The sequence below is a fragment of the Stegodyphus dumicola genome, chromosome 2 (assembly GCF_044657685.1).
Source record: "Stegodyphus dumicola isolate Sdum_Otavi_A_Nest chromosome 2, ASM4465768v1".
NCBI classification, from domain to species: Eukaryota; Metazoa; Arthropoda; class Arachnida; order Araneae; family Eresidae; genus Stegodyphus; species Stegodyphus dumicola.
In genome coordinates, this window is record NC_140769.1 from 153,041,059 (window position 1) to 153,066,916 (window position 25,858).

Consider the following 25,858-nt stretch of genomic DNA (forward strand, 5'->3'; position numbering starts at 1 on the left):
ACCCCACTCCTGACACCAAAAATTGTTGCGTGCGTACGGATTCGTTACGAAATGAATGCACAAGTCCGATGAAAAATGAACAAAAATTTATTATTATCACAACAAAAATGCTTAAATTTTCTCAAATTATCGTGCAGTATTACAATATCTCACAGTAGTTATCTTTTAACTACTCAAATATCCAATAGAACGTAATTCAAAACAGCTAAAGAACGCTAATCCGCGAATTCGCTACAATCAACAAGAGCAGTTTTCTAAACAACAACAAACTAAGCAAGCAGCTAACTACAAACTGAGATGTTTTCCTCCTTTTATAAGATTTTAAAATCACGCGCTAGAATTTTCCAGTACTTTCTCGAAATCAAACAGAGATATTTATTTATTTAATGCACGCGCTCTTGTATTTTCAATTTTCCGGCTTAGCTTTCTTTTAATATTCGTCACGCGCTGCACTGCGCGAGAAATAAAACCATTTAATTTATAATTGAACTAATATTAGCTTTTTAAATACCAAATTCGTAACAACAGGAATATGAATGAAAATTTATCTGTGGCATCATAAATGTGTGTTAACGATTAGGATTGTTTTGTTGCTACAAACCTCTGTAGAAATTTATTCCCCAATTGGATTTTGATAAAATAACTACAAAATTCAAGTAAATGTGCCTGCTTATAAAACCTCGATCGCATTATGTTTCGGCTACACGGGACTTGACATCGAAAGGGACATTCTCAGAACCCACACAATTCCAAGATACCCACGTAGTAGGTTACCATTTTCACTTACTATAAAGACTAATTGATTATCTCTCAGATTGGAATCATGTGATGCTTCAGAAGCAGAACTTTCATCTAATTGGTTGAAATAAATTAGTCTAGAAATGATTTGAGGAAGTATAAGAGCATAATCGAGGAATAAGTACGATCTCAGCGAGGGTGTAAAAAGCCTTAACAAACCCTTTTGGGTGATTGTTAAAATCTGAAAAGTTTCAGATTTCTTAAAATTATTATTATATTTGCTTTTATCTGATGCTTTGGAGGTCCGGATATTGGATCATTCCAGGTTGGACATCGGAATTTCGGGCTTCGTACTACACATATAAATGAATCAGTTTGCATCTAAAATTTCACAGTGGTAAACAAATGAAAAATGATGTGGATGTCATAACAATTGCTCAATCGATTCTGGTTAAGAAATTTAACGTAACAGATTGCTCTTTTTGATCCGGAACTGATTCATTTAACTGAGAGAATTTACTCTGTTTCCAGAAAAAAGAGTTGTAGTTCTTTTACAGTTCATAGAGAGATCTTGTTAGAAATCTGCTAGGAATAAAAATCTGCTATTCGTTCATGAACTGATTCACATTACTGGATGAACGATCGCCTGATACGGAAAAAAAAAAAAAAAAAAAAAAGAATGGAGCTCTTTTAGAGTAACCCATCGACAGCTTCTTGGAAGCATGCCAGGAATAAAGTGAATTCAGTTATCATTCAACTAAGAAAAAAAATTTTTTTATTCTAGAATTTTATTGTTAGTTCTATGTAAAAAAAAGAGGTTTTAGGGAATCTCAAAACAACAGTTAAAAGGTGTTAGCCTGAGTCGATTCTTCCGATCCTACTGCTTTTTCAATTCTTTTCGCTGTTCACTCTAACATCTCTAAACAGTTTCGATTCCACTGTTTGTTCAATTTTTCTGCTCTTCATTCCATCTTTATTAAATGCTCTTGATCCACCCCTCGTTCCTGATCTTTTTCATCATGATAGTAAGCTAGTCATAAAGAGAATATTCATTTCAGTAAGCGAATGATTCTGATCCGACCCCATAAAAGAGTGGTTCTTCCTATCTCTGTTTTTAGTTGGCTAATAAAAGATATAGATTATAGATACAGCATATAAAAAATTAAATTGCTTATCTTAATTTTTTACATTGCATTGCGATTGTTTATTTTTTTTTTCAAGTAAAGTCGCACATCGTGACTTCTATGATTCCAGGATTCTGAAACTTAAAATATACTCCACTGCATGCTGTTCTATAGTACGCATGCCCCCAGTATAAATAATTTTTTCAAAATGCGAGGAAAAGCAAATAAAAAGGAAACCTTATTTTCAATTACGTCCAAAGAGACTTTTTTTTTAACATTTTGTGTGTTACTTTTATTGATTAAATATGTTCTTCGCACTTAAACCATAAAATTCAGTTCAAGAGCAATATCGCAAAATAATTTTAAATTGAGGCTATCTTTAGAATTTCCGATACACAGTCTCACGCGTTGGAGATAAAATTTTTTTTTTTTTTTTTTTTTTTTTTTTTTTTTTTTTTTGTACAACGTCGCCATTGCTCACTTTAAAATCCTTGAGTTTTTTAATCAAAAATTCGTTAAAGTTTTCCAAAATATGAAATCAATTATAAAACAAATTACAAATTTCAAATTTGGTCTTTCACATGCCCATGTTCGTAGGAGGATTACGTCATTCAAAATTCGATAGCTCGATGCACCGTTATTTTATCACAATGCGAGAAACATGCATACATTTCTGAAGATTTTTTATTATTTAATTTCTTCAAATATAATGCAGGACTCTAACATGGCAACAGTTTTGAAAAGTGAAACGGAGATTTATAGTGATTCAACGCAAAATCGCAAAACGAAAATAATAGTCCCTCAGGGACAAAGCCCCTTTGGACTAATAAGAAAATGCATTTTTTAAAAATTCAGTTATTTATTAAAAAGAGGCGAATGAAATTTAGTAAATGAAATGCATGATTAAACTTTTGAATCCCGAGGCTCATTTTCTCAATACACATTGATAAACATAGCGTGGTAACTCATATTTCAATTATATTCAACATATCAAAATTCAGTTACCAAAGCCTGAATAGTTCAGCAGAAATCAGGTTCGTGTCATTGCGTCGCTTTAGCGAGCCAAAAGCTCTTAGATGCAGGAGCTAGCTATTTGTAGTAGGTCATCTACGTCCAGAATTATCGAGACGATGAGAGAGCTCCTTTCGAGAATCTTCGAGAAAGTGCAGTGCACCGATTTCTGGAATGAAAATTTTAAAAGGTTTTTCTCGGATGCCATATTGAAACAGTCTGGTACTCAGGGCCGTGTCAAGATAAATTTAGTGAATCAGAATGCCATTGAAATTTAAACCATATTGTATATTCTTATTAAATTAATAAAACTAATCGTTTCAAAATTTTCGTTAAAATATTTGGTGATTTTTTATTTTGGAATTCGAAAAATTCTGCTAGAAAAAAGGCGCTAAGATTTGAATTTTGGAAACTTAAATCTTTTGAAGATTCGCGAGATCTGAGAATTGGAATGTTTCATCCTTATTTAAAAAATAAAAGTAACCGATAATTCAATTCGCATCTATTATTTAGGGTTAGTTTTGATATTAGTATGTTGGCTCTCTTGTTTATAGTACGGGAAAAACTAAATTATTATTTTTGTATTGAATACTTCAAAAAGGTTACAGCTTATTTTAAAATAATATATTTTTCTCAAAGAGCGTATATATGAGCCAGTTTCGTACAGAAAATTTTATTAGAAAGTATACCTCCTCTTCGGCTAGCCCTCTTGTGCTTTACCAAATTCAAGCAAAGCTTTCTCGAATGCGCGCCCACCACCAGCCAAACGATAAAGTCGCTGAACACTGGTAGTTCGGTGTGAGGTTAGGAAACCAGGCAAAAGGGGCTGGCAGCATGGGTATTTTTGTTATTTTCCTCATGTGTAACCAATTTCCCTTGGATAATCCTCCACTAAGGCATCCCTCCCCTTAGGCAGATAACCCTCGAGTGCTCTGCCGTAATCAAATAAACCAAGCCAGTTTTCGAATGCGCTATCCTATTTCACACATTTTACTCTTTCCATAGAAATGCATACGAGTTAAAAATAAAGTAATTTTTCCGTATCTATTTTTAAATTATCGCTTTATGTTTTTCACTCAAATGAAAAGCCTTTTACTTTGTTGTACTCGCTAAGACTTCGAATTCCTTCTTTTGACTTTAGTATACTTCTGCTAAAACCATTCATGGTTTGGCGGGAGGAAGGAGAGAAATCAGACGAAAATACTTCTGTTTTCTGTCTGAAATGTTCAGTCGCATTGCACGAATCTGTATCTCGTTGAGATGACGCGCAACCGGTATAGTGGTTAGCCCCGGTGACTGCCCGGAGGAAGGGCCAAGGTTTGAATCCCGGAGAAGGCATGAATGAGTGTCCGTGCGGCATGGGGCATTCTAAATATGGCGCCAGTCGAAAATCCTCTCGAAAGGTTGATGGTAGGGAAAGAGGGATAGAAGACCCTGGGACCCGTCCCTCCCGGGATGCTGCTGTCCATCAAAATTGGGGCGAAACCGAGCTAAATCGCTCTGTCACCTGTAAGGTGCTCAAGGCTGTTGCCAACGACAGGCGTAAAAAATTGCGCACCTTGCCACGAGGAATTTCGTGGGCTTGGGCTGATGTTACTGTCAGACAGTGAGCATTAGCAACAACAGCAATATCGTAGAAAGAAATTTTCCTGAATGTCTAGGAAGAGAAATGAAATTTCTTATTTACATTAATATGCAACCCTACTAATTACACAATAATACGAAATTCTCATTAATTTATTTCGAAGTTTCTTTTCATGAAAATCTTTTTCATTAAATTTACAACGATTTAAATAAGGAATTATGACTCTTAAGAAAATCTAATTGCGGCTCTGAAGTTTCCTGAACCCTAACATGCGGCGCCTTACTGTCTTGAAGTTTGGCGATCCTGTTATAGAAAAATGGCGGTTCATAAAAAAGAAGCCAAAATTGGGTTTTGCAACAGAGCAATAAACAGCATTTATTTAACTGGAAATAAGAAGAAATATGTTCCATTTCACTGAAGTTTTTAGCTACAACTTTCACTTTCATTTTCACAGATGTTATAACTTACAAAAACAGTAGAAGCAACAAAAAATATTTCAGTGCTGATGAATTTATTTCTCAGTTTGAACAATTAATGCTTTAAGGGCGCGGGAAAGAGGATTCGTCGCTTTATACGAAGTTCGCATATTTATAAAGAAGCAATAATCATGCTGTAGATAGTCTAATTACATTTGTGGACATGATGCAGACTGGAAAGATGGCAGAGGCGCCGCTTAAAAAAAGAATAACAATTTCCTGTTATCAAATGAAAGTTTTCTTGGAAATAAATTGCCCTTCATTCTATTAAAGGTAACATATCTTCCTCAAGATATGTCAAATCTTCAGCAGGAGTAGAGCAGACGATTATGCTTTTCTGCTTCGACGGGAAATAAATTCCAAGCTGAGTAAGACTAAAGCCAAGCGCGTGAATGAAGTAGTTGTCGTTTGGAATAGATGTTCTCGAGCAAATATGACTGCCAACCAAGCAGAAATCATGTTCATACATTGGAGTTTCGTGATTTTCATATCTGTAAAAAGCTGCTACTCTGATTCATCAACTCCAGAAACGTTTTGCGGAAACAATGATATAATGCCTATTACAAATATCCTTGATACTACCATGTTACTGGTAAATTACGCCAAGAAATATGCAAATGGGTGAGTTTGATTTTGGATTAAAAAACTTTACAACTGAAAATAGTTTGTTTATTTAAAAAGTAAGCTTGTTTTTATTTATTAAATACTACGAAAGAAATTTCTTTAAAGTGTGTTAAAAGTGTTCTTAAAAGTGTTTATCGTCTTCAATTCGCCGATTGGGTGTCCTCGGAAAAGTATAAAATATCGCCATTTCACTTAAGAGAAACATGCATTGTAAGAATCGTGAACATGGAGGGGGTGATTCCAAGTCTTGAAAAATTTAGCCTCTTCCTTTATTCAGTAAAGGCACAAGGTTCCAAGTGACGTTAATTATGATATGTTAGTATTAAAGCAAGTGTTTTTTTTTGCCTACCATCTGGCACTGCTATTCTGAATAACGCGTTTAAAATACATGATTATATGTTCCATGTCTTTAATTTCTGGCACATAATTTTTAAATTATTGCCTAAGCTTCAAAAGTTAAGCTGAAATATGCATATTAAGCTCAGATTGAAAATTCTTTTTAACTTTAAATGTTTTGCTTTTTTAAATATGCACCCAGCAGAAAAAGTTTACGTTTACCCTGCCAGTCAGTATACAACGTCAAAAAATAAAATAACAATTATTTGATTGATTTTGTTTCATGTATTTATTAAGTATTGTTATCTGCAAACACAAAATCATTTATTTCCCTTTCACAGTTCTAATAATTCACGGCATCGATTTAAAAAGTGAAACGTCGTTTTATAGTGGACTATGCAAAATGCCAAAACGAAATTTGCCGCAAGGGGCTTGTCCCTTTGAGCTAATTAAAAATAAAAGTGTTCAAATCAACACTCAACGTAGTATCAAAAGAGAGTTTTATACCTCCGACATTTAAAAAAAAAAAAAAAAAAAATCTATTTTTTTATGGCAATGTCTTTCAGGAAGGCAAATCATCAAGTTATCATACTTTGAAAAGTAACACTACATTCCTTGGTTTGGTTTTGGTTTATTAGATTACGGCAAAGCACTCGAGGGCTATCTGCCTTAAGGGAGGGATGCCTTCGTGGAGGATTTTTTAAGGGAAACTGGCTCGTATACACGTTACACTCGGCTACATTCCTTGGGAAAAGGAACAAATATTGCATACATACCTTTTCCATGTATTCCTGTGAAGTCGCTTAATGATTCTGCTTTTGGTTTCTTGAAAAGAGCTCTCTTTAAGCTCAAACCCATCGCGATGGATGGGCTCTGAGAAATACTGGAAGAGAAATAAAAATCAAAATCCCCATAAATTTTACGAAAACATCTTTTCATCGAAACCACGATTTAGTCTCAAAATCCAGATCAGTCTTATATCAGATCGAATATTTCAAAAATAATTTTTATATCTTAAGTATTAATTAAACAGTCTGAAATCGTTCTGAAAATATTTTTACGAAATGTACAGATACGGTAAGGTAGCTTCCCAGCAAAGCAGGTTTACGGTTGCCATAAAATGGCAAGAGAAGGCAGGATTGCCCCATCTGACGAGAAATAGCCCGTTTGGCGACAAGTCATGGACGGATGGAGAAACTTCTGGAACAAATTCCTACTGGTTTAGCCCAGAATATCCTCGAACACAAGCCAAAGCTATGTAAACCCTGCTGGTACGCAGTTAGTATCGAGTCGAATCAGTCAGTTAGTTAGTGTCTCGTCTAGCGAGTTAGTCAGTCCGTGCGGAGTCCATCAAGTTGACAGTCAGTCAGTGAGTGCTGAGCTGGTCTTCGAGTGCACCGAAAAAGTTTCTTAGTGTATCGCGGTTAGTGCATAGTCGAGAGAGTGTGTTGAGCTCCGGGAACAACTGAACCGAGGATTCGGAAGCTGTACTCTAGTGTATCGTCGAGTGCATCGCAAGTTGTAGCGTGGAGAGTCTCGAGAGTACGTGGAGTTTCGGAAACAACCGAGCAGTGTCGGGAGCTGTACTCTGGTACTTTGCAGATAAGCTCTCTACGCCGTTATAACCTGATAGTGTGAAGGCTGTGTCGCTGATTGTGTCAGCATGTTTATAGTAGTTCTTCGACGACTGTATAACGTGACTTTGGAGCTGTCCTGATTAATACCGGTCAATAAAGTGTGTTTCGATATTCCATCAAGTGCTGTCGTCGTTATTCACTCCAAATCCACACGAACCCCGTACGAACGTGAAGAAAGAAAATAACGTAACAACTGGTGTCAGAAAATAACACAACAATATGTAACATCCCTCTGTATCTATGAATATTTTACGCATTTCTCTCTCATCTAAATTTAAAAAAAAAATTGATCTATGTAAGTAAAATGACTGAGGAAATGTATGTTTTTTTTTTTTTTTTTTTTTCCAGATGCAGCGTGGAAGAATGTTTGCTAAACAAACCAATGGACTGTGCAGAAATTCTGGAGAAGTGCAGCTTTGCGAAAACCGGCGTTTATAACATATGGCCTCGAAGTCGAGTGCTTAGAAGCTCGATTAGTGTTTATTGTGATATGGATGACGATGGTGGGGGATGGACGGTGAGTTTTGTGTCAATCTATTAATTTTAAACTAATTCTTCCGCCCCCCCCCAATGGCGAGCACTTGCCTTTAACGGCATTGGTCACTCCCTAAGGCCAGATGTGTTGGTCATTTTATTGTGGAGGCACTAATAGGCGGCTACCGTTATTAAGGGACAGAGAATTTTACAACCATGCCTCCTCCGGGATTTAAACCCGGGCCCTTCGGTATTGCAGTCAGGCTTGCCTAACCGCTATACAGGCTTAAATTAATTGTAAAATGCCAACTAGAAAACCTTCATATTGCAAAGGGTAATTTCTAATTATAACTCTAATTAATAATCCTAACTCAGCGAGTTAATACCTGAGATTCATAATAAGTAATTCAATTATTATTATTATTAGCCCAAAGGGGCACTAGCCCAGAAGGACTATTAGTCTCGAAATGGCATTTTGCATCGAATCACTATAAACGGCTGTATCATTTTTGAAATTGTTGCCACCGAATATTATCGCTCTGCATTATACTTAGAGAATTTAACTAATGAAGAATATATGCATATTCTCGCAAAAAACAACGATACCTAGAACCATCAAATTTTGAATAGCGCTGTCCTCCATCCGGATATGGGCACCTGGAAGCCCAAATTTTGGATTACGAATTTTTTTTTTTATTGTCTCTTTCCTTTTTTTTTAACTTCAACGAATCTTTGATTTAAAACCTCACCGATTTCAAAGCAAGCAGTGGCAACACACTGTACGGAATAAAATATTTTTATCGCTAGTGCGCGAGACTGTGTGTCGGAAATTTTTCTTAAGATACGCTATTTTAAAATAATTTGAGCCCAAATACTCTCGAAACGTGTATGTATGTGTAAATGAAAAAAACGCCTCCTTTGTGACATACTTTGCGTAATTAGAAGGATAACCGAAAATTTGCAAAGCTTATTAACAGACACGTGAATCAGTTCAACATAGTCAAGTATGAACGAAAAAGATTTCTTTTCATTTACACTGTATGTGTAACCTGCTGTAAAATTTGCATCATAGTGCATAAGCTACGGACTTGCCGAATTAATACTACATTAATTTAAAGTCATTAAGTTTTTCGAAGCAGGAATCATGAAAAATGTGTATTCCCTCACGGGGACTCGAACTCCAGACTTTCCCATTGCCAGCCGGACGTGCTTTAAATTACACCATGAAGGCATGCGGTAAGGAGGGAGAAAATATCTTACAATATTCGCTTTTGAGATACTAATACGTATGCTATCAGTGGCCGAGGGATTAAAATCTGCTGAATGATGGCAGTTCCACCTCGATTCAAACCCAGTGGAAAAGATTGGTTGTATGGTTGGTTTTTCTGCGATTTTCCTTATGTGTAACGAGAATAAGAATCAGTTTTCCTTAGAAATGTTTTTCACGGAAGCATCCCCTTCCTTAAAAGCAGATAACCCTCGTGTGCTTGCTACATTCAAGTAACCCAGGTAATAAAATGGTTTGTGACTCTAACTTCCGTGCCGAAGGTTCGGGGTTCGAATTCCTGAGAACGCATAGATGCAGTTTATTGTCTGTACATTCATAAGAGGCAACGGTGGCCCAACCTGTTTACATTTGAAACTTAGCAGAATAGTGCATTAAGTCTTTCTGCACCTTCAGTGTCTTTTTACCGACCGGGATCAAATTGAAACTTTTAGTTTTGAGCACTGAGGCCGCCTAGACGGTATAGTGGTTAGGAGAGCCTGACTGCGAAGCCGGAGGGCCTGGGATCGAATCCCGGAGAAGTCATGGTTGTAACTGTCCATCCCTTCATAGGAGGCAATGTAGGCTCACCTATTATGTGCCTCCATAATAAAGGGACCACCACATCTGGCCTTATTATAGATTAATGGACAAAATTGTTACTGTTCGCAATCTGCCATTGAAAAAAAAAAAAAAAAAGTTTTGAGCACCGAAAAATCTGTCTTATTGGTCTGCTGGCCGAGTTGCTTGTCTTTTGGGTGGAAACTGTAATTTATATTGTAAAAAATATTTTTTTTTTAACTGTATTTGGTGTTTTATGTTTTTCTATATCTTTCGATTTTTAAGGAAAATATTTTGAGTTTTTACGTATTCTTGCCTTGCCGCGAAGTGAGAACTGAATTAATTGAATGAGAAATATATCTCTAATACCATTCGAAGAAACAAGTTTAAATGAAATGCAGGGGAAAATGGGTATAATTTAATGTTTCGTACAAGGAAGTCACGTGGTGTACATCTCAGATCTTTTACATGAAATAATTTAATTCTGCTTCATTAGTTTGAAGCAACACTCGTAGGCATAACGTAAGTATACAAAACTTCTCACAGAGCATTTAATTGCATGTTTATTTGTCACCTGGACTTGTAGTTTGCGGGTTAAAAATACAGAACAAGCTAAATCTAAGAAAATGTATGCAAATCAATACAGTAGTACAGTAGGCGCGGCTTCATTTGATCCCATTAACGGTATAAGAAAAAATATCCTTCAAAATGACAAAGGAATTTTACTAATTTAACATAAAAATATCAAGAAACATACAACTAGGTATGCCTATACTTTAAGAAAATGCAAAATTTTATTTATGAATTCTTCATAACGTTAAATACGAAAGTTTGCCAATATGTAAATTCACGTATATCGTAGAAAATTTAAAATAAAAAATTATAATTTTTTGCAGCTATGCCTAAAAATACATCTACTTTAAAATGATGGTAAAAATGTTATAGATTCTTTTTAAATTTTTTTTTCGAAAAATTTGTAAAAAATATTTAAAAATACAAATTTTTAAAATAATTATAAAAAAAGAGTGAATTATGTTTGGATTAAACCTAAATTTCAAATTCTGGAAGAAGGAATTAAGTAAGTTTAATAAAAAAAAAGATGTTAATAAATATATATCAAATACAATTAACACGGAGGAGCTAAAATTGTGAAAGCTAATGTTTTTAAAACTATTCTTGAGATTTTTACAAAACTTGGCACTTCGGCATAATGTGAGTCGTAGAATCGAAGTATGGAAAAAAATTGATATGTTATTTCAGAAAAGGTCCGATTTCTTGTTAAAATACCTATGTTAGAACAACTGCTATATATAAATCTAACATATATCCTAATTCGCGCTTTCGAGACATGGAAAACGTGGGTTAAATTTCGACAATCGGTCCTGTAGAATGGGAGACATAGAACTGTCCCCCCCTTTTTTTTGTGTGTGTGTGTGTGCAAGGTGTACGTTTTGCATTGCACCTGAAGAAATTGCATTGGTTAGGGTTACTCCAAAACGTTAACAACACCACTTCACTGAATTTGTTAATTTAATATATTTTGTATTTCCCTTTGCTGAAGCAATTCAGGTTGAGAGAAAAAGGCTGGAATTTAAGAGCGAGAAAAATTATTTAATATTTTCTATTGATATATTTTCTGTTATTCAGATCCGTATATAAAAATTTAATTATTACTCAAAGAGCTCAGAATTGGTGGCAAAAGCATGATCAGTCGCAAGAAAAATTAATGATGTTAATGTTTTACATATATGTCAGGGACAGGGACAGGGAAAAGTGGACGGAGCACCAGAACTTCGTCAGTGACTTTTACAGGTGTTGCTCCGCCGCACTACTGTACCCCGCTGGGCTTTTAGTTGGCCCGCATCGGATGCTAGCCTACCAAGACATTTACATAGAATTTTACATTAATATTAGACTAACGTATTGAATATACAATTACAAAAACATAGTATACAATTATTGCAAAGAAATTAACCTATTAACAAAAGTGGGATTATGGCAGATTGAAATAACATAATTACTTCGAACATACATACAAACTTTCATTGTACATTGTACTTCATACAAACAATATATTTACATTAATATATCTAGTTACATCGAATTAAAATAAACATCATTTTAAGGAGCTAATTGAAGGATTTCTTTCTTTCTTTCTTCTTCTTTTTTTTTTTTTTTTTTTTTTTTTTTTTTTTTTTTTTGTGCATTTTATCATACTTAGTTGAATTACTAAGGCGAATTCTCTTATTAATACATTTCCTTTCATTTTTTTTAACTTGTTACACACAAATGCATCAGCACTGAAGTCTTACATTATTATTTTTGTAAATTAATGTATCATAAATACAGAAAATATACATTAGAAAATCACATAATACTTACATTTACACTAATATATCTAATAGAGTCGTATATTATTTATATTATTTTTTAATTAATGATTTAATTATTACATTAATACAGTCCAAATTCTTAATGTAACTATTTTATAAAAAGTATTTATACCATATTTAGCCTGTTTCAGACACTTGCAATATTTCTGAAATCTTGCATTATTTTTGCAAGTTGTAGAATAAGAGGTATTTATACAGATGTGATAGCATCTTGACATATGTCTTCTCTTTTATATGCAAAAAGTTTCTTCATAATCAAGGAAACCTTTTGTTGTAATTGAGGTATCGTTAGCATGCATTTAATGTACTCAGGCGTAATTTGTGACCTTCCTTTGCAGTGTAGCTCTTTTGTGAGCTGGCACTTGAAAACATAGTGTTCTGGGTCTCCCTTTTCCCCACATACGCACTTGTCTGAATCGCTCAAATTTCGTGCAAAGTAGTACGTGGGGAAAGGACCATGTCCAGATAAGAATATGTTGATGAAGAAGTTATAAGAGATTGGATCATATGTGGGTTTCTTGTAGAAGTTGAAAAGCCTTCTACCTACTTCTGCATTTTCCCATTCAGTTTGCCATTTTTTTAATGTAATTTTTTTCAACATATGTTTCACATACGATTTAGGGAATGGGACATTGATTGGAGGTAGAGATGGGTCTTGAGCTGCATTTTTAGCCAGCGCATCTGCCCTTTCATTTTGGGCTTGTCCAGCATGCGCTTTTACCCACTTTACATATATGTCAACACTTTACTTATATATATATATATATATATATATATATATATATATAACAATCCAAGTTTGTAATTTTAAAAATTTTAATTTCAGGTTATTCAAAGGCGTGGAGATTTTGACAGTGCTAAAGATTATTTTTATCAGGACTGGAACAGTTACAAAATAGGTTTTGGAGACCCAAGGAAGGACTACTGGCTAGGTAAACAACAATGCAGTGAAAAAGGCAATGTTATCACTTCGTGAATTACTGATTATTATAATATTTATAATTCTATGCCAATAATTATCTGACTTTAAACAGCAATATGACGGAACGCTCATGATGACTTCTTAAGAAACAAAGCGCTAAACGAAACGGCGTTAAACAAGATAATTTCAACGCGTTATTCATAACAATACGTTGTTGTGAATAATCTCAGTTGTTTGTTCTAATCAGAAAGAGCCCTACGCGGCAAGGAGTATAAGGTTTTTTTTTTTTTTTTTTTTTTTTTTGAAAATTTTAAATCCTTGTGCACCACATAGTATTACACAAGGCTTACAGAGGTAAGTAAAAAAAAAAGCAAACAAACAAATACAACAACACAACGCAAAATAAAATAAACTTACAAATTCACAGATGATACGAAGAGATAAATTTACAGAAAAAAGAGAAAGCCATTTTATGTTGGACAAAAACATGAAGAGGGGGAGGAAATGTAATATTCACAGAGTTTAACTTAGAAATGAGTTCCTTTCGTCCTTCCTTGAGCTTTGAACAATAGAACAACAAATGTTCGACATTATGCACTCCCCCGAAACTGCATGAATACAAGTCTGTACTAGATAATCTAAATCTCTTCAGATATGAATTGAATTTACCATGTCCAGTTAGAAATTGAGTAACTTCAAAATTGCAGAAAAAGTGTTTATTATTCACTCTGTGAGGAATGGAAGGAAAATATAGTTTAGTCAAAGAGGCAGAAATAGAATTCCTGTATAGTTCATTCCACTCGAGTATTGTATCATCCCTACTTTTGTTCTTGTAAAATGACTTAAAAAGTATCATTGGAGTAATTACTTGAAGATGTGTAGCTTGTTTTGCCAACCAATCAGCCCGTTCATTTCCTAGATTGCCAGTGTGGCCACGTACATGAGAAAAGATAACATCAACACCTTTATTATTAAGGTCTTTAAGAAGAGCATGGGAAGTCACAATTAATTTATTATATGAGAAGATATTCCTAAGAGAAAATAAGGATAAAAGAGAATCAGTGCGAATAAGAAATTTAGCACTTAACGAACAGTTGTTAGATATCCACTTAATTGACTCACTAATGCACAGTAATTCGGCTTGGAAAACACTGCATTCATTGGGAATTCTAAAGAGTTTGTATTCCAGTTCAGAACCATTACGGAAAACGGCATAAGCTAATCCAACTCGATTATTAATTTTACTGCCATCTGTATAACACACAACAGGGAAATTATCATCAACAGAATTGTCATAAATGATAGTTTGAATTGGCAAACGATTGGCAGGATGAGGAAGATCTTCAAACAACACCTTGGCATCGAACATAAATTTGCTGATGGTATCTTTAAAAACTTTTTGTCATTCAAAACATGAAGGTCAATCGGAGGAAATCCTGAAATTGCGAAACAGGCTTCATAGCTAATTGTTCTGTAGCCACGCACAACTCTTAGTAAAATTCTTCTTTGAATTCTGCGAAGTATACGGGAATTAATCTTCTTTTCTAAAGCTGTTCCCCACACTCTAGAAGCATAGCAAATAAAGGGGACAATACCCTGCTTATAAATCATATCAATAACATTAAATTTTAAAACAAAAGTATTGCAAGAGACACGATTAAGTCCTCTAAGTATATTTTCACACTTATTGGATAAATACATAATATGCTTTTTCCAACGAAACTTATGATCAAGAATAACGCCTAAATATTTAATTTCATTCACCGTTTCGAATAAGGTATTATCCAAGTACAGTTGTTGATTTGTATAGCTGACATGCTTTCTTTTAATTATCATAATTTTAAATTTATTAGGATTGAATTCCAATTTCTGTTCTCTGGACCAATTGGAAATAATATTAAGGGTGTTTTGAGCCGTATTAAAGAGAGTAATAGGACACTTCTCTTGAAAGCAAATTAGTAGATCATCAGCAAAAGCAATTGTTTTACAACTCGGACAATGTGAGAGTCTATTGAGTAGATCATTCATAATTAAATTCCACAATAAAGGTCCGGAAACCGAGCCTTGAGGGCAACCTCTTTCCAAAACGCGTGAGGAAGAAACGTGGCCAAGGGAGAGCAATGCCGATCTGTCATGCAGAAAAGCTTTAATAAGGTGGTAAATATTACACGGAATACCAGCTTTCCTTAAAAAAAAAAAAAAACAAGTATCCCAGGCCACCAGGCGTGGTCGAAAGCACCTTTGATATCAAGAAACACTAAAACTGTGTGGAAATTTCTCTTCTTACCTTCGTCCACTATGTCTTTTAAGTACAAAAGAGCATCTTCACAACTCTTATGAGGGGTAAAACCAAACTGTGCTTTATTTAGCAGTTTTTTATTATGCGAGAACCAGGTAATTCTATTAACAAACAGCTTTTCTAGGCATTTTCCTAAACTGGGAAGAAGACTAATGCCTCTCAAGTTATCTAAATGCGGAATACGAGGACCACTATTCTTAGGGATTAAAACGACATTCGCTGTTTTCCAGCAACGAGGAAATGAACCAAGCCTCAGACAAGTATTGAAGATTTTGGAGAATAAATTTGGAAACATTCTATGAACTTGCTTCAAAATTTCATTTGAAATAGAATCAAGACCAGGAGCTTTATTGCATTTAAGTTTTTCTATAACACTATTAATTTCTGACATAGTAAATGGAGGATCTGGATTAGCAACATAATTTAACGAAGCTTCAGCCCTAATCATTCTATGAAACGAATTTTCCGTGCTAAAATGGTCCGTGGGAAAGCTTCTGTTAAGAACCTCATTAGCAGTTTCTTCAAGCCACTTTGTACAATTACCAGATGGGAGATAAATTCCACTGACTTCAATTCCTTTCATAAAATTTTTCTTTATACCATTCGTATATATTTTTTTCCAAACATTTCTTTCATTTATACTCATTAGGAATTCTCTCCAAGACTTAAGCTTTGCATCCTGGAGCTTTAAACTGTAACTATGCCTTAAGTGAAGATATTTTTGTATGGCAAGAGTATAAAGTTGCGCCTGTCTTTGGCAAGAGCCTTGAGCATCATACAGGTCACAGTCCGACTTTCCTCAGTTCAGCCTGTTTTGAAGGACAGCACCTCTGGGAACAGGTCCGATGGTCTTTCATTCCTGTACCGTTACCACCAAACTATGCAATAGGACTTTCGGGTCGTTATATATTTAACGTGCTCTCATGACGCAAAGACACTACACATTTATAATATCTATGCCTTCTCCGGGATTTGAACCCCGGGCGTTCGGCATGGCAGTCAGAGTCACTAATCAATATCCCACTGGGCGGCTGTGGCGTAAGTCCAAGACAATAAATAATTAAATAAATAAAATGTTGCTTGCAATACTGGGCAAAAAATATATTTATCAATCCAAAAAAATTAGGTTTGTGAACAATTTTCAGCATCTTCATTAGAAATAAAACATTTTTCTCTCCAGCGTTGCGAGACAGTTGTCTTTCAGGAAAATGTAAGATATTTATATTTTAACTTTAATTAAAAATTAACAAAACATTATTTTAATTTTAAATCACTTTAATTAAAAAAATTTTTTGATTTTTGTTGCTGAGCTGTATGCGACGTAAGTTCGAAGAAAGCGATGCTTAATAATAAAGCTTAAAAAAAGGGGGGAGGCAGGAATGAGTGTAAGCGCAGATTTTTGGTAGATTGCAAGCTTAACAACAGCGTAAACAACTTTAACAAACCCTTTTGGGCGACCGTTGGAATTTGAAACCTTTCAGATTTTATTTTTATATTTTTTAAAATAAAGTCCAAAGAGGCAACCTGCCTTGAAGGACTATTATTTTCGCTTTATTATTTTGCTTTGGTTCACTATAAATGTCCGATACACTTTTCAAATTGTTGCCATCAAGTATTATCGCCCGGTATTATATTTAAAGAAATTATTATTATTTTGATCGAAAAATCTTCTGCAATCTTTGATTTTTTAACTTAATTTTAATCGTTAATTTTTTTTTTCAAGTCACTAGTCGTTCTTAGAAACGAGACATCACATACTGTACACATAACATAAACTAGGTTTAGGGTCATCTGTCATTTCAGCAGCAAGACATAAAACGTCAGTTTGCTTTCGAACTTTTGCCAAATTCTATTTATACTGTCTATTTGTATTAGTATTTGTGTATTCTATGCAAAATTTCCCTTGAAGAAGTCTTTTTTGGGTTCTTTAATCTTCAAATCAATATCTTTATGTTTCATGTGAACTTGTTTTTTCAAAACATCGTTAATGAGGTTACCGCTAGATATGTGTAAGAATTTTACAGTGTCCAAACCACATATAATTTTTATCTTATTGTATTGGCTAGGTGTACAATCTGATCAACGTTGGACATTACTTTTTCAAAATTTCGGAATATTCTCTACAACACATTTCTTACCCTTCTTATTTCATGCATTTTTTTTTAAACTTTACTTTAATTTTACTTAAGTTTGATATTGTCTCAATGCGGACTGTGAATACATTCTTAGAACCTTATTTTCATAGTTTCACTTGTTGAAACGAGCGATGAGATAACACGGTTTTAAATTTGATCTAACTCCTTTGATTCATTGCCTATAATAGTAAAGTTGTGTTGGAAGGTAAATAAACTACTATAAAATTTTAAGATGGCTTGGAGCATTTTCATTTAGCAGTTATGTTTATTTTTTCTTAAAATCACAGAGATATTTTACAAAAGGACAAAACTATGGCCTGATGCAAGTATAAAGCATATATATCCATTTATCCAAGATTTGCAAATTGATTCGCAAATCATAGGTAACTATATTTTAAAATTTCACATACATATATAAATCCGCATTACTTTTACTGTCTCTGGGAAGCGCGAAATGGTTTTTGATACTCTTTTTTTTCTACTTCATCACGTGTAAAGTGAATAATAGCCTACGTCTCTTAGAAAGTTCTCCACGAAGGCACCCCTCATCCTTAGGAAGTTAGCACTCATGTGCTTTGCGATAATCCAATCCCGTTCATTCCCTTGTGCTCAGGGTAGCTTTGGCCAGAAAGATATGAATGTTTTTTGCAAAATCCAAAGCAAATTTTTTACTCAATGAAACTGTAGTCTAGTTCAGTGTTTTCTCCACTTGCGATACGCAAAATGGACTCGTGTACAGAGAAAAAAAGATGTAATGGTGAACTCTGATGGATAGATTGAATAGAAATGATAAAAAGCTGTTGTAACAACTGGCACTTCCAATCCAAACTATATCTTATTATCAAAAATCAAAATAATTATACTGAATCCGAAATAATTTTGTTTTAGAAGGATATGAATGTTTTCAATTCAGTTTAGATATAGAATTTTCATCTGCAGGACTAGTATCTGTCGAGAGGGACAGGGCCACCGGACGACACATAACAATATCCTTGTATATTTCAATAATCCTTGCACAAAATCGGCAGACAACTTTTTTCTTTACGAAAAATCTGGAATAATCCCAAAATTAGTTTTCGGGCTGGTTGTAGTTGGTCTATTTCTTTGCCTCAATGTTACCAGCCATAGCATACACATAGTATTTGTACTGTAGGGTTATTATTATTTTAATTAACCAGTTATTTATAACTTCAGCTTCACTATCATTTCTCCTTTCCGTTTTCTCACCAGAATGAAAATCGGTTTGAAAGTTCAGTGCTAATCAGTTCGAGGGTTTTGCATGTGCCGTTTGTGCCTCGCAAATCACTACTAGATTTTGCCAACTCTGATAAGAGTGTATGGCTTTGCGTTATTGCTGTCGACATTTCAAATGGTAACGGCGATGAGAAGTTCTGAGGCAACTCAGAGTTTAAATCAGTTGCGTTGTCTTTACAAACATATAAGGATAAAGAAACCGAGCTCACTGAGCCGAGTAACAGAGTGAATGTACAGGGTGTCCCACAAAGGACCCCCGTTTTTAAAATTAAATAATTCGAAAAAAAAAGATAGATAAAAGAATGAAACAAAAGGTATGTTTATTGGAACAGCTGTAAAAATCTGATACAGAAGTTTCACATTTAGTTACAAAAGTTACCAATAGGTGACGCTGTACTTTGTATTAACAAGAAGGAGTCCCTATGAACAGCGGAACTGTTAAAACGTGAAAGGACGTTAGGGCATCGACGATACCTCCGACCTCCTTACTTAGTCCAGTGCACATCGTCATGGGCCATGGGACGTATAGATCAGTGAGCAGGACACGTAGCGCTTCGCGAGATATCCTTGCAATACCCGCATGATTGATTGATTGATTGATATCGACGGATGTGCTCAGCAAAATCCGAATAGCTCAATTGGAAGACTTGCAGCAGATTTTGCCTTAACGCAATTCTCGATCATACCTTAACGCAATTCAGCATCACACCTTAATGCAATCCTTAATGATCATGCCTTAACGCAATCCAGCACGCACAGAACACTGAGAAACGGGCTACACATGTTTCCGTTCAAAGTCCAATGTCACCAAGCCATTTCCGTTCGAACTGTGCAACAAAGAGAAGACTTCGCGAACGAAACGTTCACAATGGTTGATGATGACGGATTCGATGTTGGTTGCACATGAAGCAAATTTTCACCTGAATGCTGATGTAAACAAGCAAAATTGGCAATTCTGGAATACTGAAAACTCCCATTTGTGTGAAGCAAAACCACTACGTTACCCCAAAGTTACTGTTTGGGCTGCAGTATCCAGCAAAGGTGTTATCGGACCCTTCTTCGAGAGAAACGATCACTTATGACCGTTATGTTGAAATGTTGGAACAATTTGTTGTCACACTGTTAGCATTGGAGAATCGACCAGGCATTTCATGGTTCATGCACGATGGGGCTCGATCACACTACACTGAACAAGGTGTTTCAGTTCCTTGAGGACTTCGAGGATAGAGTTATTGCTTTGGGCTATGCCAAATTTATTGTAACAGGCACTGATTGGCCTCCATACTCACCCGATCTTATCCATTGCGACTACTTTTTGAGGGGCATCTTAATAAGTTTAAATGAGATGCAGCAAAAAATTGCATAATGTGCCGTATAAGGAAGTAATGTGGTGTACACATCATAATTTTTATTATGGCCTTCCTTACTGATATCTGACATTTTTACATCGCTTAATAGGATCACTCATAATTGTAAAAATTTTATATTAGAAGATTTTAACCTAATCAGTATTTCTTTGTGATTAAATACAAAATAAAATATCATATTTTAAATATTTTATTTGCTGATGTTTTCTATTTTTTTTACTAGGTAATGATAATATTTTTGCTTTGACGAATCAAAGAGCAAATGCCTTAAAATTTACCTTAACAGATTGGGAGAAAAATACTACCTATGCTAGCTATGAGGAATTTTGGATAGATGATGAAGGACATAATTATACTTCTCATCTGAAAGCATATAGAGGAACAGCGGGTAAGTATTATTAGTTTGAGAAAGTAAGCTTTAGGAATAAATTATGTACAGGTAATAAAGCTGAAATTACATTTTTATATAAAGGAAAGAGTGTTATTAATTATTTTGTATTAAGCATCATATATATAATATCAGAAAGAAAAATAAATAAATAGTTTTTTTTCTCAAAATTATTAAGAAAACTAACGTCATATAGCCACACAAGACTCTTAAATGATCATACAATGAGGCGCTGACCTTGCCGTGCAGGGAAAATGTCGCAAAAATTGTTAGTGTCACAGACACCTGGGTTCGGTTTAACCATTAACACGTTGACGGCGGCGCGGATATTCATTGTTCTTTTCGTGCGGTGGCGTTTAAATTAGCGGCCGTTTCGTGGGGCGGCTCTGAAAGGTTTCAGATTTTAAATTCCGTCCAGAAGGGGCGTTTTTTCAACGTTTTGTGTGTTAACTTTATTTATTAAATATCATGTTCTACGTACTCAAGCCATAAAATTCAGTTCAACAGCAATATCGCAAAATAATTTTAAAATGATCATATCTTTAGAATTTCCGATACAGAATCACACGTGCTGGAGATAACTCTTTTTTTTTTTTTTTTTTTTTTTACAGTGTTGCGATTGCTCGCTTTGAAAGCGTCGAGTTTATTAATCAAAAAATCGTTAAAGTGTTACAAAATATGAAATCAATAATAAAACAAATTTCAAATTCAAATTAGGGCTTCTACATGCCCATACTCTGTGAAAGATTACGTTATTCAAATTTTGATGGCTCTAAGTACCGTTGTTTTATCACAATGCGAGAAACATACAACCATTTATGCAGATCCTTCATTATTTAATTTCTTTAAATATAATACAGGGTTCTAATATTTGGTGGCAACCTCATGCGGAAAGCATTATCTGAAAAGCTTTTATTTTTATAATAAGCTTCAAAATTTTCCCTTATTAGATGAACCCCTCTTTTGATGTAATTATTTTATCTCTGATGATATGGAGTTAAAGGCCTAGCCTAGTGCACTCCGTAAATTAACTTCCTTAACTTCCTTGATCCTTGATTGAAAAGTGATTCTCCGTTTATACTTTTCAACACAAAATGCCAAAACGAAATTAATAGTTCGTCAGAGTAAATTGCCCCTTTGGACTAAAAAATTATAAAATTCAATTATTATATTGTAGAGTCATTAGGTTAATTGGAAGCAGAAAAGATGAAAAATATGCAACTGCCTTCGCCGGGAATCGAACCACGGACCTCTGGGATATCGGCCCAGCGTGCTACCGTTACACCACGAAGACACACTAGGGAAGTAGGAGAAATACTTTATAATATTATGTATTTTATAATCTAATATAATAATTGTATTTTTTGATAACAAGCTTATTTTAGTATTTTTTTATATACAAGCGTGACGCATCGGTGAGTCATGCCGCCCCACGGAATAGGACAAGTATGACCCACCGGTGGGTCAGTCTGGCGTCAATGTGTTAAGCTACGTGTCTCGGGTTCTAAACCCGGCCATGAGAAACTAATTCACAATACCAATTATAGATGGCGCCACGAGGTCAGCCAGGTCTAAAACAATTACACCAACGCCGCTCTGTTAGTGTTAATGAATACGTACACATACTATCATAATATTAAAATATACTGTATGGTGTACTCAAAAGTAAAGTAGTAATTCATTTCACCAATCTGTTAAAAATTTTTGAATTTAATTGAAGTGAAAGGAGATGAAATACTAACTCTAATAAATAATGAAATCCGATGTTATATTAACGTTAATTTCAAGCCTGGAAAAAAAAAAAAAAAATACGTGGTTTGGAGGATGGTAATTTTTGTTCTGAAACGATAATTATTCCCGTATTGCGGGAGGCTCGTATACCGTGAGATGACACAGGTGTAACGTTCTCTCAGGGGATGAATTGAATTTCTTGAAATAAAAAGTGTAGAAACATATCGAAGTGAACTGATTTCTGAGCAATTGTTAAAACTAGAGATTTTGCATGAACATGAATAGTTTCAAAGGGTTCTTACAAATTGAAATTTTTTCTCTCTTTACAAAATCAATATAAATTTCAATAACTTACCTTGCTCTCCATCCCTTGATATATAACGCTGCTTCCTTAACTTGTCTCCAGTTATACCGTCCATCTTTGTCCCTTTCCTCTTCAATCATCTCCTTCAATCCTATTTAGTCTACGTCCCATGGCTGTCTCTTTCGTACGTCAGTGCCACTCTTGGAGCTTCTGTGGCTAGTATTCTTAACATATTTTTTTTTAACGTCCATTTTTTATATTTAATTTCTTCCATTGTAAGTTTTGCATATAATTTTGCATTGGAAACAGTATGTGGTTTAAAATTAGGTAAAAATGCAAGCTTATTTTGAGGTAAATTTTGAAAAATCTGTATCAATTTTGCGGACGATCAGACATTTCTTAAGAAACAAAATAAAATTCTGAAAAATGTGATGCTTAGATATTTAAATTATTCTAGCCTAGGCTAAAATTTAGCGTTATTGTTAGTACCTTCAAATAACCTAAGACTTGGGAAACCTCACATAAACAAACTCAGTCAGATGTTCTAATGAACAAAAGAGATATTGAAGACCTTGCTTCGGTGATCAAAACTATAATGAGATAAACATGAACATGAACAAAAAAAAAAAAAAAAAAAAAAAAAAGGAAAAATGAACATGAGTAAACAAGACTACAAATGCAATGACTAATACCAGGTTAAAAATGAGTAAGATAAATACATACAATTATATACCAAATGAACCAAGTGACTGATCACGTAGGAGGTGGACAGCATAAGGTCTGAGTGTGAAATCAGTATCTGTCATTTTATATTTCCCATTTTGGAAATAACTCATGCTATAACTATTATCAGGAAATTTATATCGATATTATGAATACTGTGCTTTATATAAGACGGCATAATGGTTAGAGTAGCTGACAGCGAAAGGGCCCGGGTTCAAATTCTGGAGAAAGCAGGGTTGTATTTGTCCGATGGAGAGCAAGGCAAAGGTTGCGCACCCGTTAGGTGCTTCCGTAATAAAGTGACCACCGCTTCTGGCTTTAATAGTGACCAACATCTGTGGAAGGTTGGGGGCCGTCATTGGGGGAAAAAGAGAGTCTATGCAGTAGCTCATTTGTACACATCCGAGCACAAGTAATCTTTCTCAACATGTTATTTTGAAAAACTTGAGGTCTGTGTCAGTATTGAACTCCAAGCGGGAGAGGCTTTACGACAGAAACAAAATGGGAATTCCATCATCTGTATGCCGCGATTATCAGCTGACTTTGTTCAACGTGATTGGCTCAAAGGGTGCATAATAACAGATTTTTGCCAACACGAAGTTTCTTCCAGGAGATTTGTAAGGTGGTAAGGAGAAAAGCCTGAAACAATCACAGGCATTGAGAAAAGTTCATTCATTCATTACTAATTATGCCGAAATATTGCATTAGATGCAACGTGTCCGGCTCATGACAAGTATGCCCGAGAGGCACATGACATATCTGTGTCTGAACCGAGTGATAGGAGGTATTGGAAATGGGAGAAAAAGGGGGGTGACCACTGGACGCCACAAGCAGAGTATCGAACTTAAAGCCCAAGACCAGGAGAGGCAGCAAGAGGTGGAGTGTCAGAGTTAAAGTTGTTCATGATAGGTATGTTAAGAAAAAACATGATATGTTTGCAAATACAATTTTATTACATAAAATAAATACAAAAGAAAATACAATAAGGGTGAGCATATACAAATACAAAATACAAAAGAATTCAAGTTGCAATACGAAAGTTTATGTACAATATATACAGAAAAGATAATGTTGCATGAAAAGACTGATTAAGTAGGAAAATTAGTGTCCCTGGTGAGGAAGGCCGCTAAAGGTCTGATTTTGACATCTTCAGGAAACACGGCATAGTCGAAAACTTTAAAGTATTTCATGTGTGAGCAGTTTCTCGCCTTATCAAAAAATTTCCGATTATGGAGGAAATTCTCGATATTCTCTATTTTTAAATCTCTATGGAGTGTTTCATTAGAAATATAAAAATGAGCATTCGTGATCAGTCTTAAAAATTTGTTTTGTGTGATCTGTAATTTCTTGAGGTCATTTTTCGAATAAGTCGCCCAGGCTGGAGACGCGTAAGAAAAGATAGGCCGAATAATGGCAGTATAAATATGCCTCTTTCTTCGTAAGTCAAGTTTTGAATTTTTTCCGATTAATGGAATAAGATCTCTAATAGCCGCAACTGTTTTGCCTCTGACTTTTTGGATATGGTCTTTCCATTTGAATTTATTGTTTAACACAACACCAAGGTAGGTAGCTTTGTTCACAAGCGGAACTTCAACATTAAAGATTTTAAGTTTATTTACGAAAGGACTTCTAGAGTGCCTTTTTCCAATAATGATAAGTTGGGATTTCTGTGCATTGATGGCTATGCGCCATTTCGTACACCACTGCTCAATTTCTGGAATTTTATCCTGCAATTTAGAAATGGCAAGTTCTTGGTTGTGAGATGTATATGCAAGTGCCGTGTCATCGGCGTAACATCTTAAGTAAAAATTGGGGTTTGTGCATATTTTAGGAAAATCTGCAACATAGAATATAAATAAAATAGGTCCTAAAATTGACCCTTGTGCTACACCAGCGTTGAGTCTTCTGGGATCAGAGTTGTCGTTACCAATATTGACAAAGAATTTTCTGTTTTTAATAAATGAATAAATTAGTAAGATCAAGTCTCTGTCAAAATCCAAGGAAATAAGCTTGAGAATAAGCCCCTCATGCCAGACGCGGTCGAAAGCTTTCGCCACGTCTAGCATGAGTAAGGCGACACTCTGATGTTTGAAAAGTGCAGAACCGATGTATTCACAAAGTCGGACAAGCTGCTTGGTCGTAGACAAATTCTTGCGGAAGCCAAACTGTTCAGGAGGTATCTTATCCATGTAAGGCTCGATTCTCTTATAGATAACTCGTTCGTAGATTTTGCCCAGACCGGGCAGTAAACTAATTGGTCTGTAACCCTCCGGGGAGGTAGCATTTTTACCAGGCTTGGGTAATAAAATAACTAGCATTTTTCCATTTATCGGGGAAATAATTTCTCTCGAGACAAGCATTTAAAATGTTGACATATTTCGTGATAACATTAATAGGCATATTTTTGATGGCGACGTTGGTGATGTTATCAAAACCGGGAGCTTTTCTATTCTTCATTCTTTTGATAATCTCTTTAACTTCCTTAGGTGAAGTATAATTAGTTTTATTTTTG

At 34.9% G+C, this 25,858-nt stretch overlaps 1 protein-coding gene and 1 non-coding gene across 4 annotated transcripts in view; one reads left to right on the top strand and one right to left on the bottom strand.

Moving 5' to 3' along the window:
• The first annotated feature begins 4,984 nt into the window (after positions 1-4,984).
• The window catches only part of LOC118195618 (techylectin-5A-like), a 234,275-nt gene continuing 213,401 nt past the window's right edge, over positions 4,985-25,858 (top strand). Inside the window, exons 1-4 of one of the 3 annotated variants that reach the window (XM_085811298.1) lie at positions 4,985-5,555; positions 7,880-8,048; positions 13,050-13,155; positions 20,424-20,588. In XM_085811298.1, the coding sequence (XP_085667424.1) occupies positions 5,368-5,555; positions 7,880-8,048; positions 13,050-13,155; positions 20,424-20,588 (628 nt within the window). In that variant the 5' untranslated portion in view covers positions 4,985-5,367. Of the gene's footprint in view, positions 5,556-7,879; positions 8,049-13,049; positions 13,156-20,423; positions 20,589-25,858 lie in introns of those variants that run through there. The other 2 variants (XM_085811297.1, XM_085811295.1) reach the window with 2 other exon arrangements.
• Positions 21,811-21,882, bottom strand: TRNAI-GAU (transfer RNA isoleucine (anticodon GAU)). The gene has a single exon. It is a non-coding gene; the product is annotated as a tRNA-Ile (tRNA).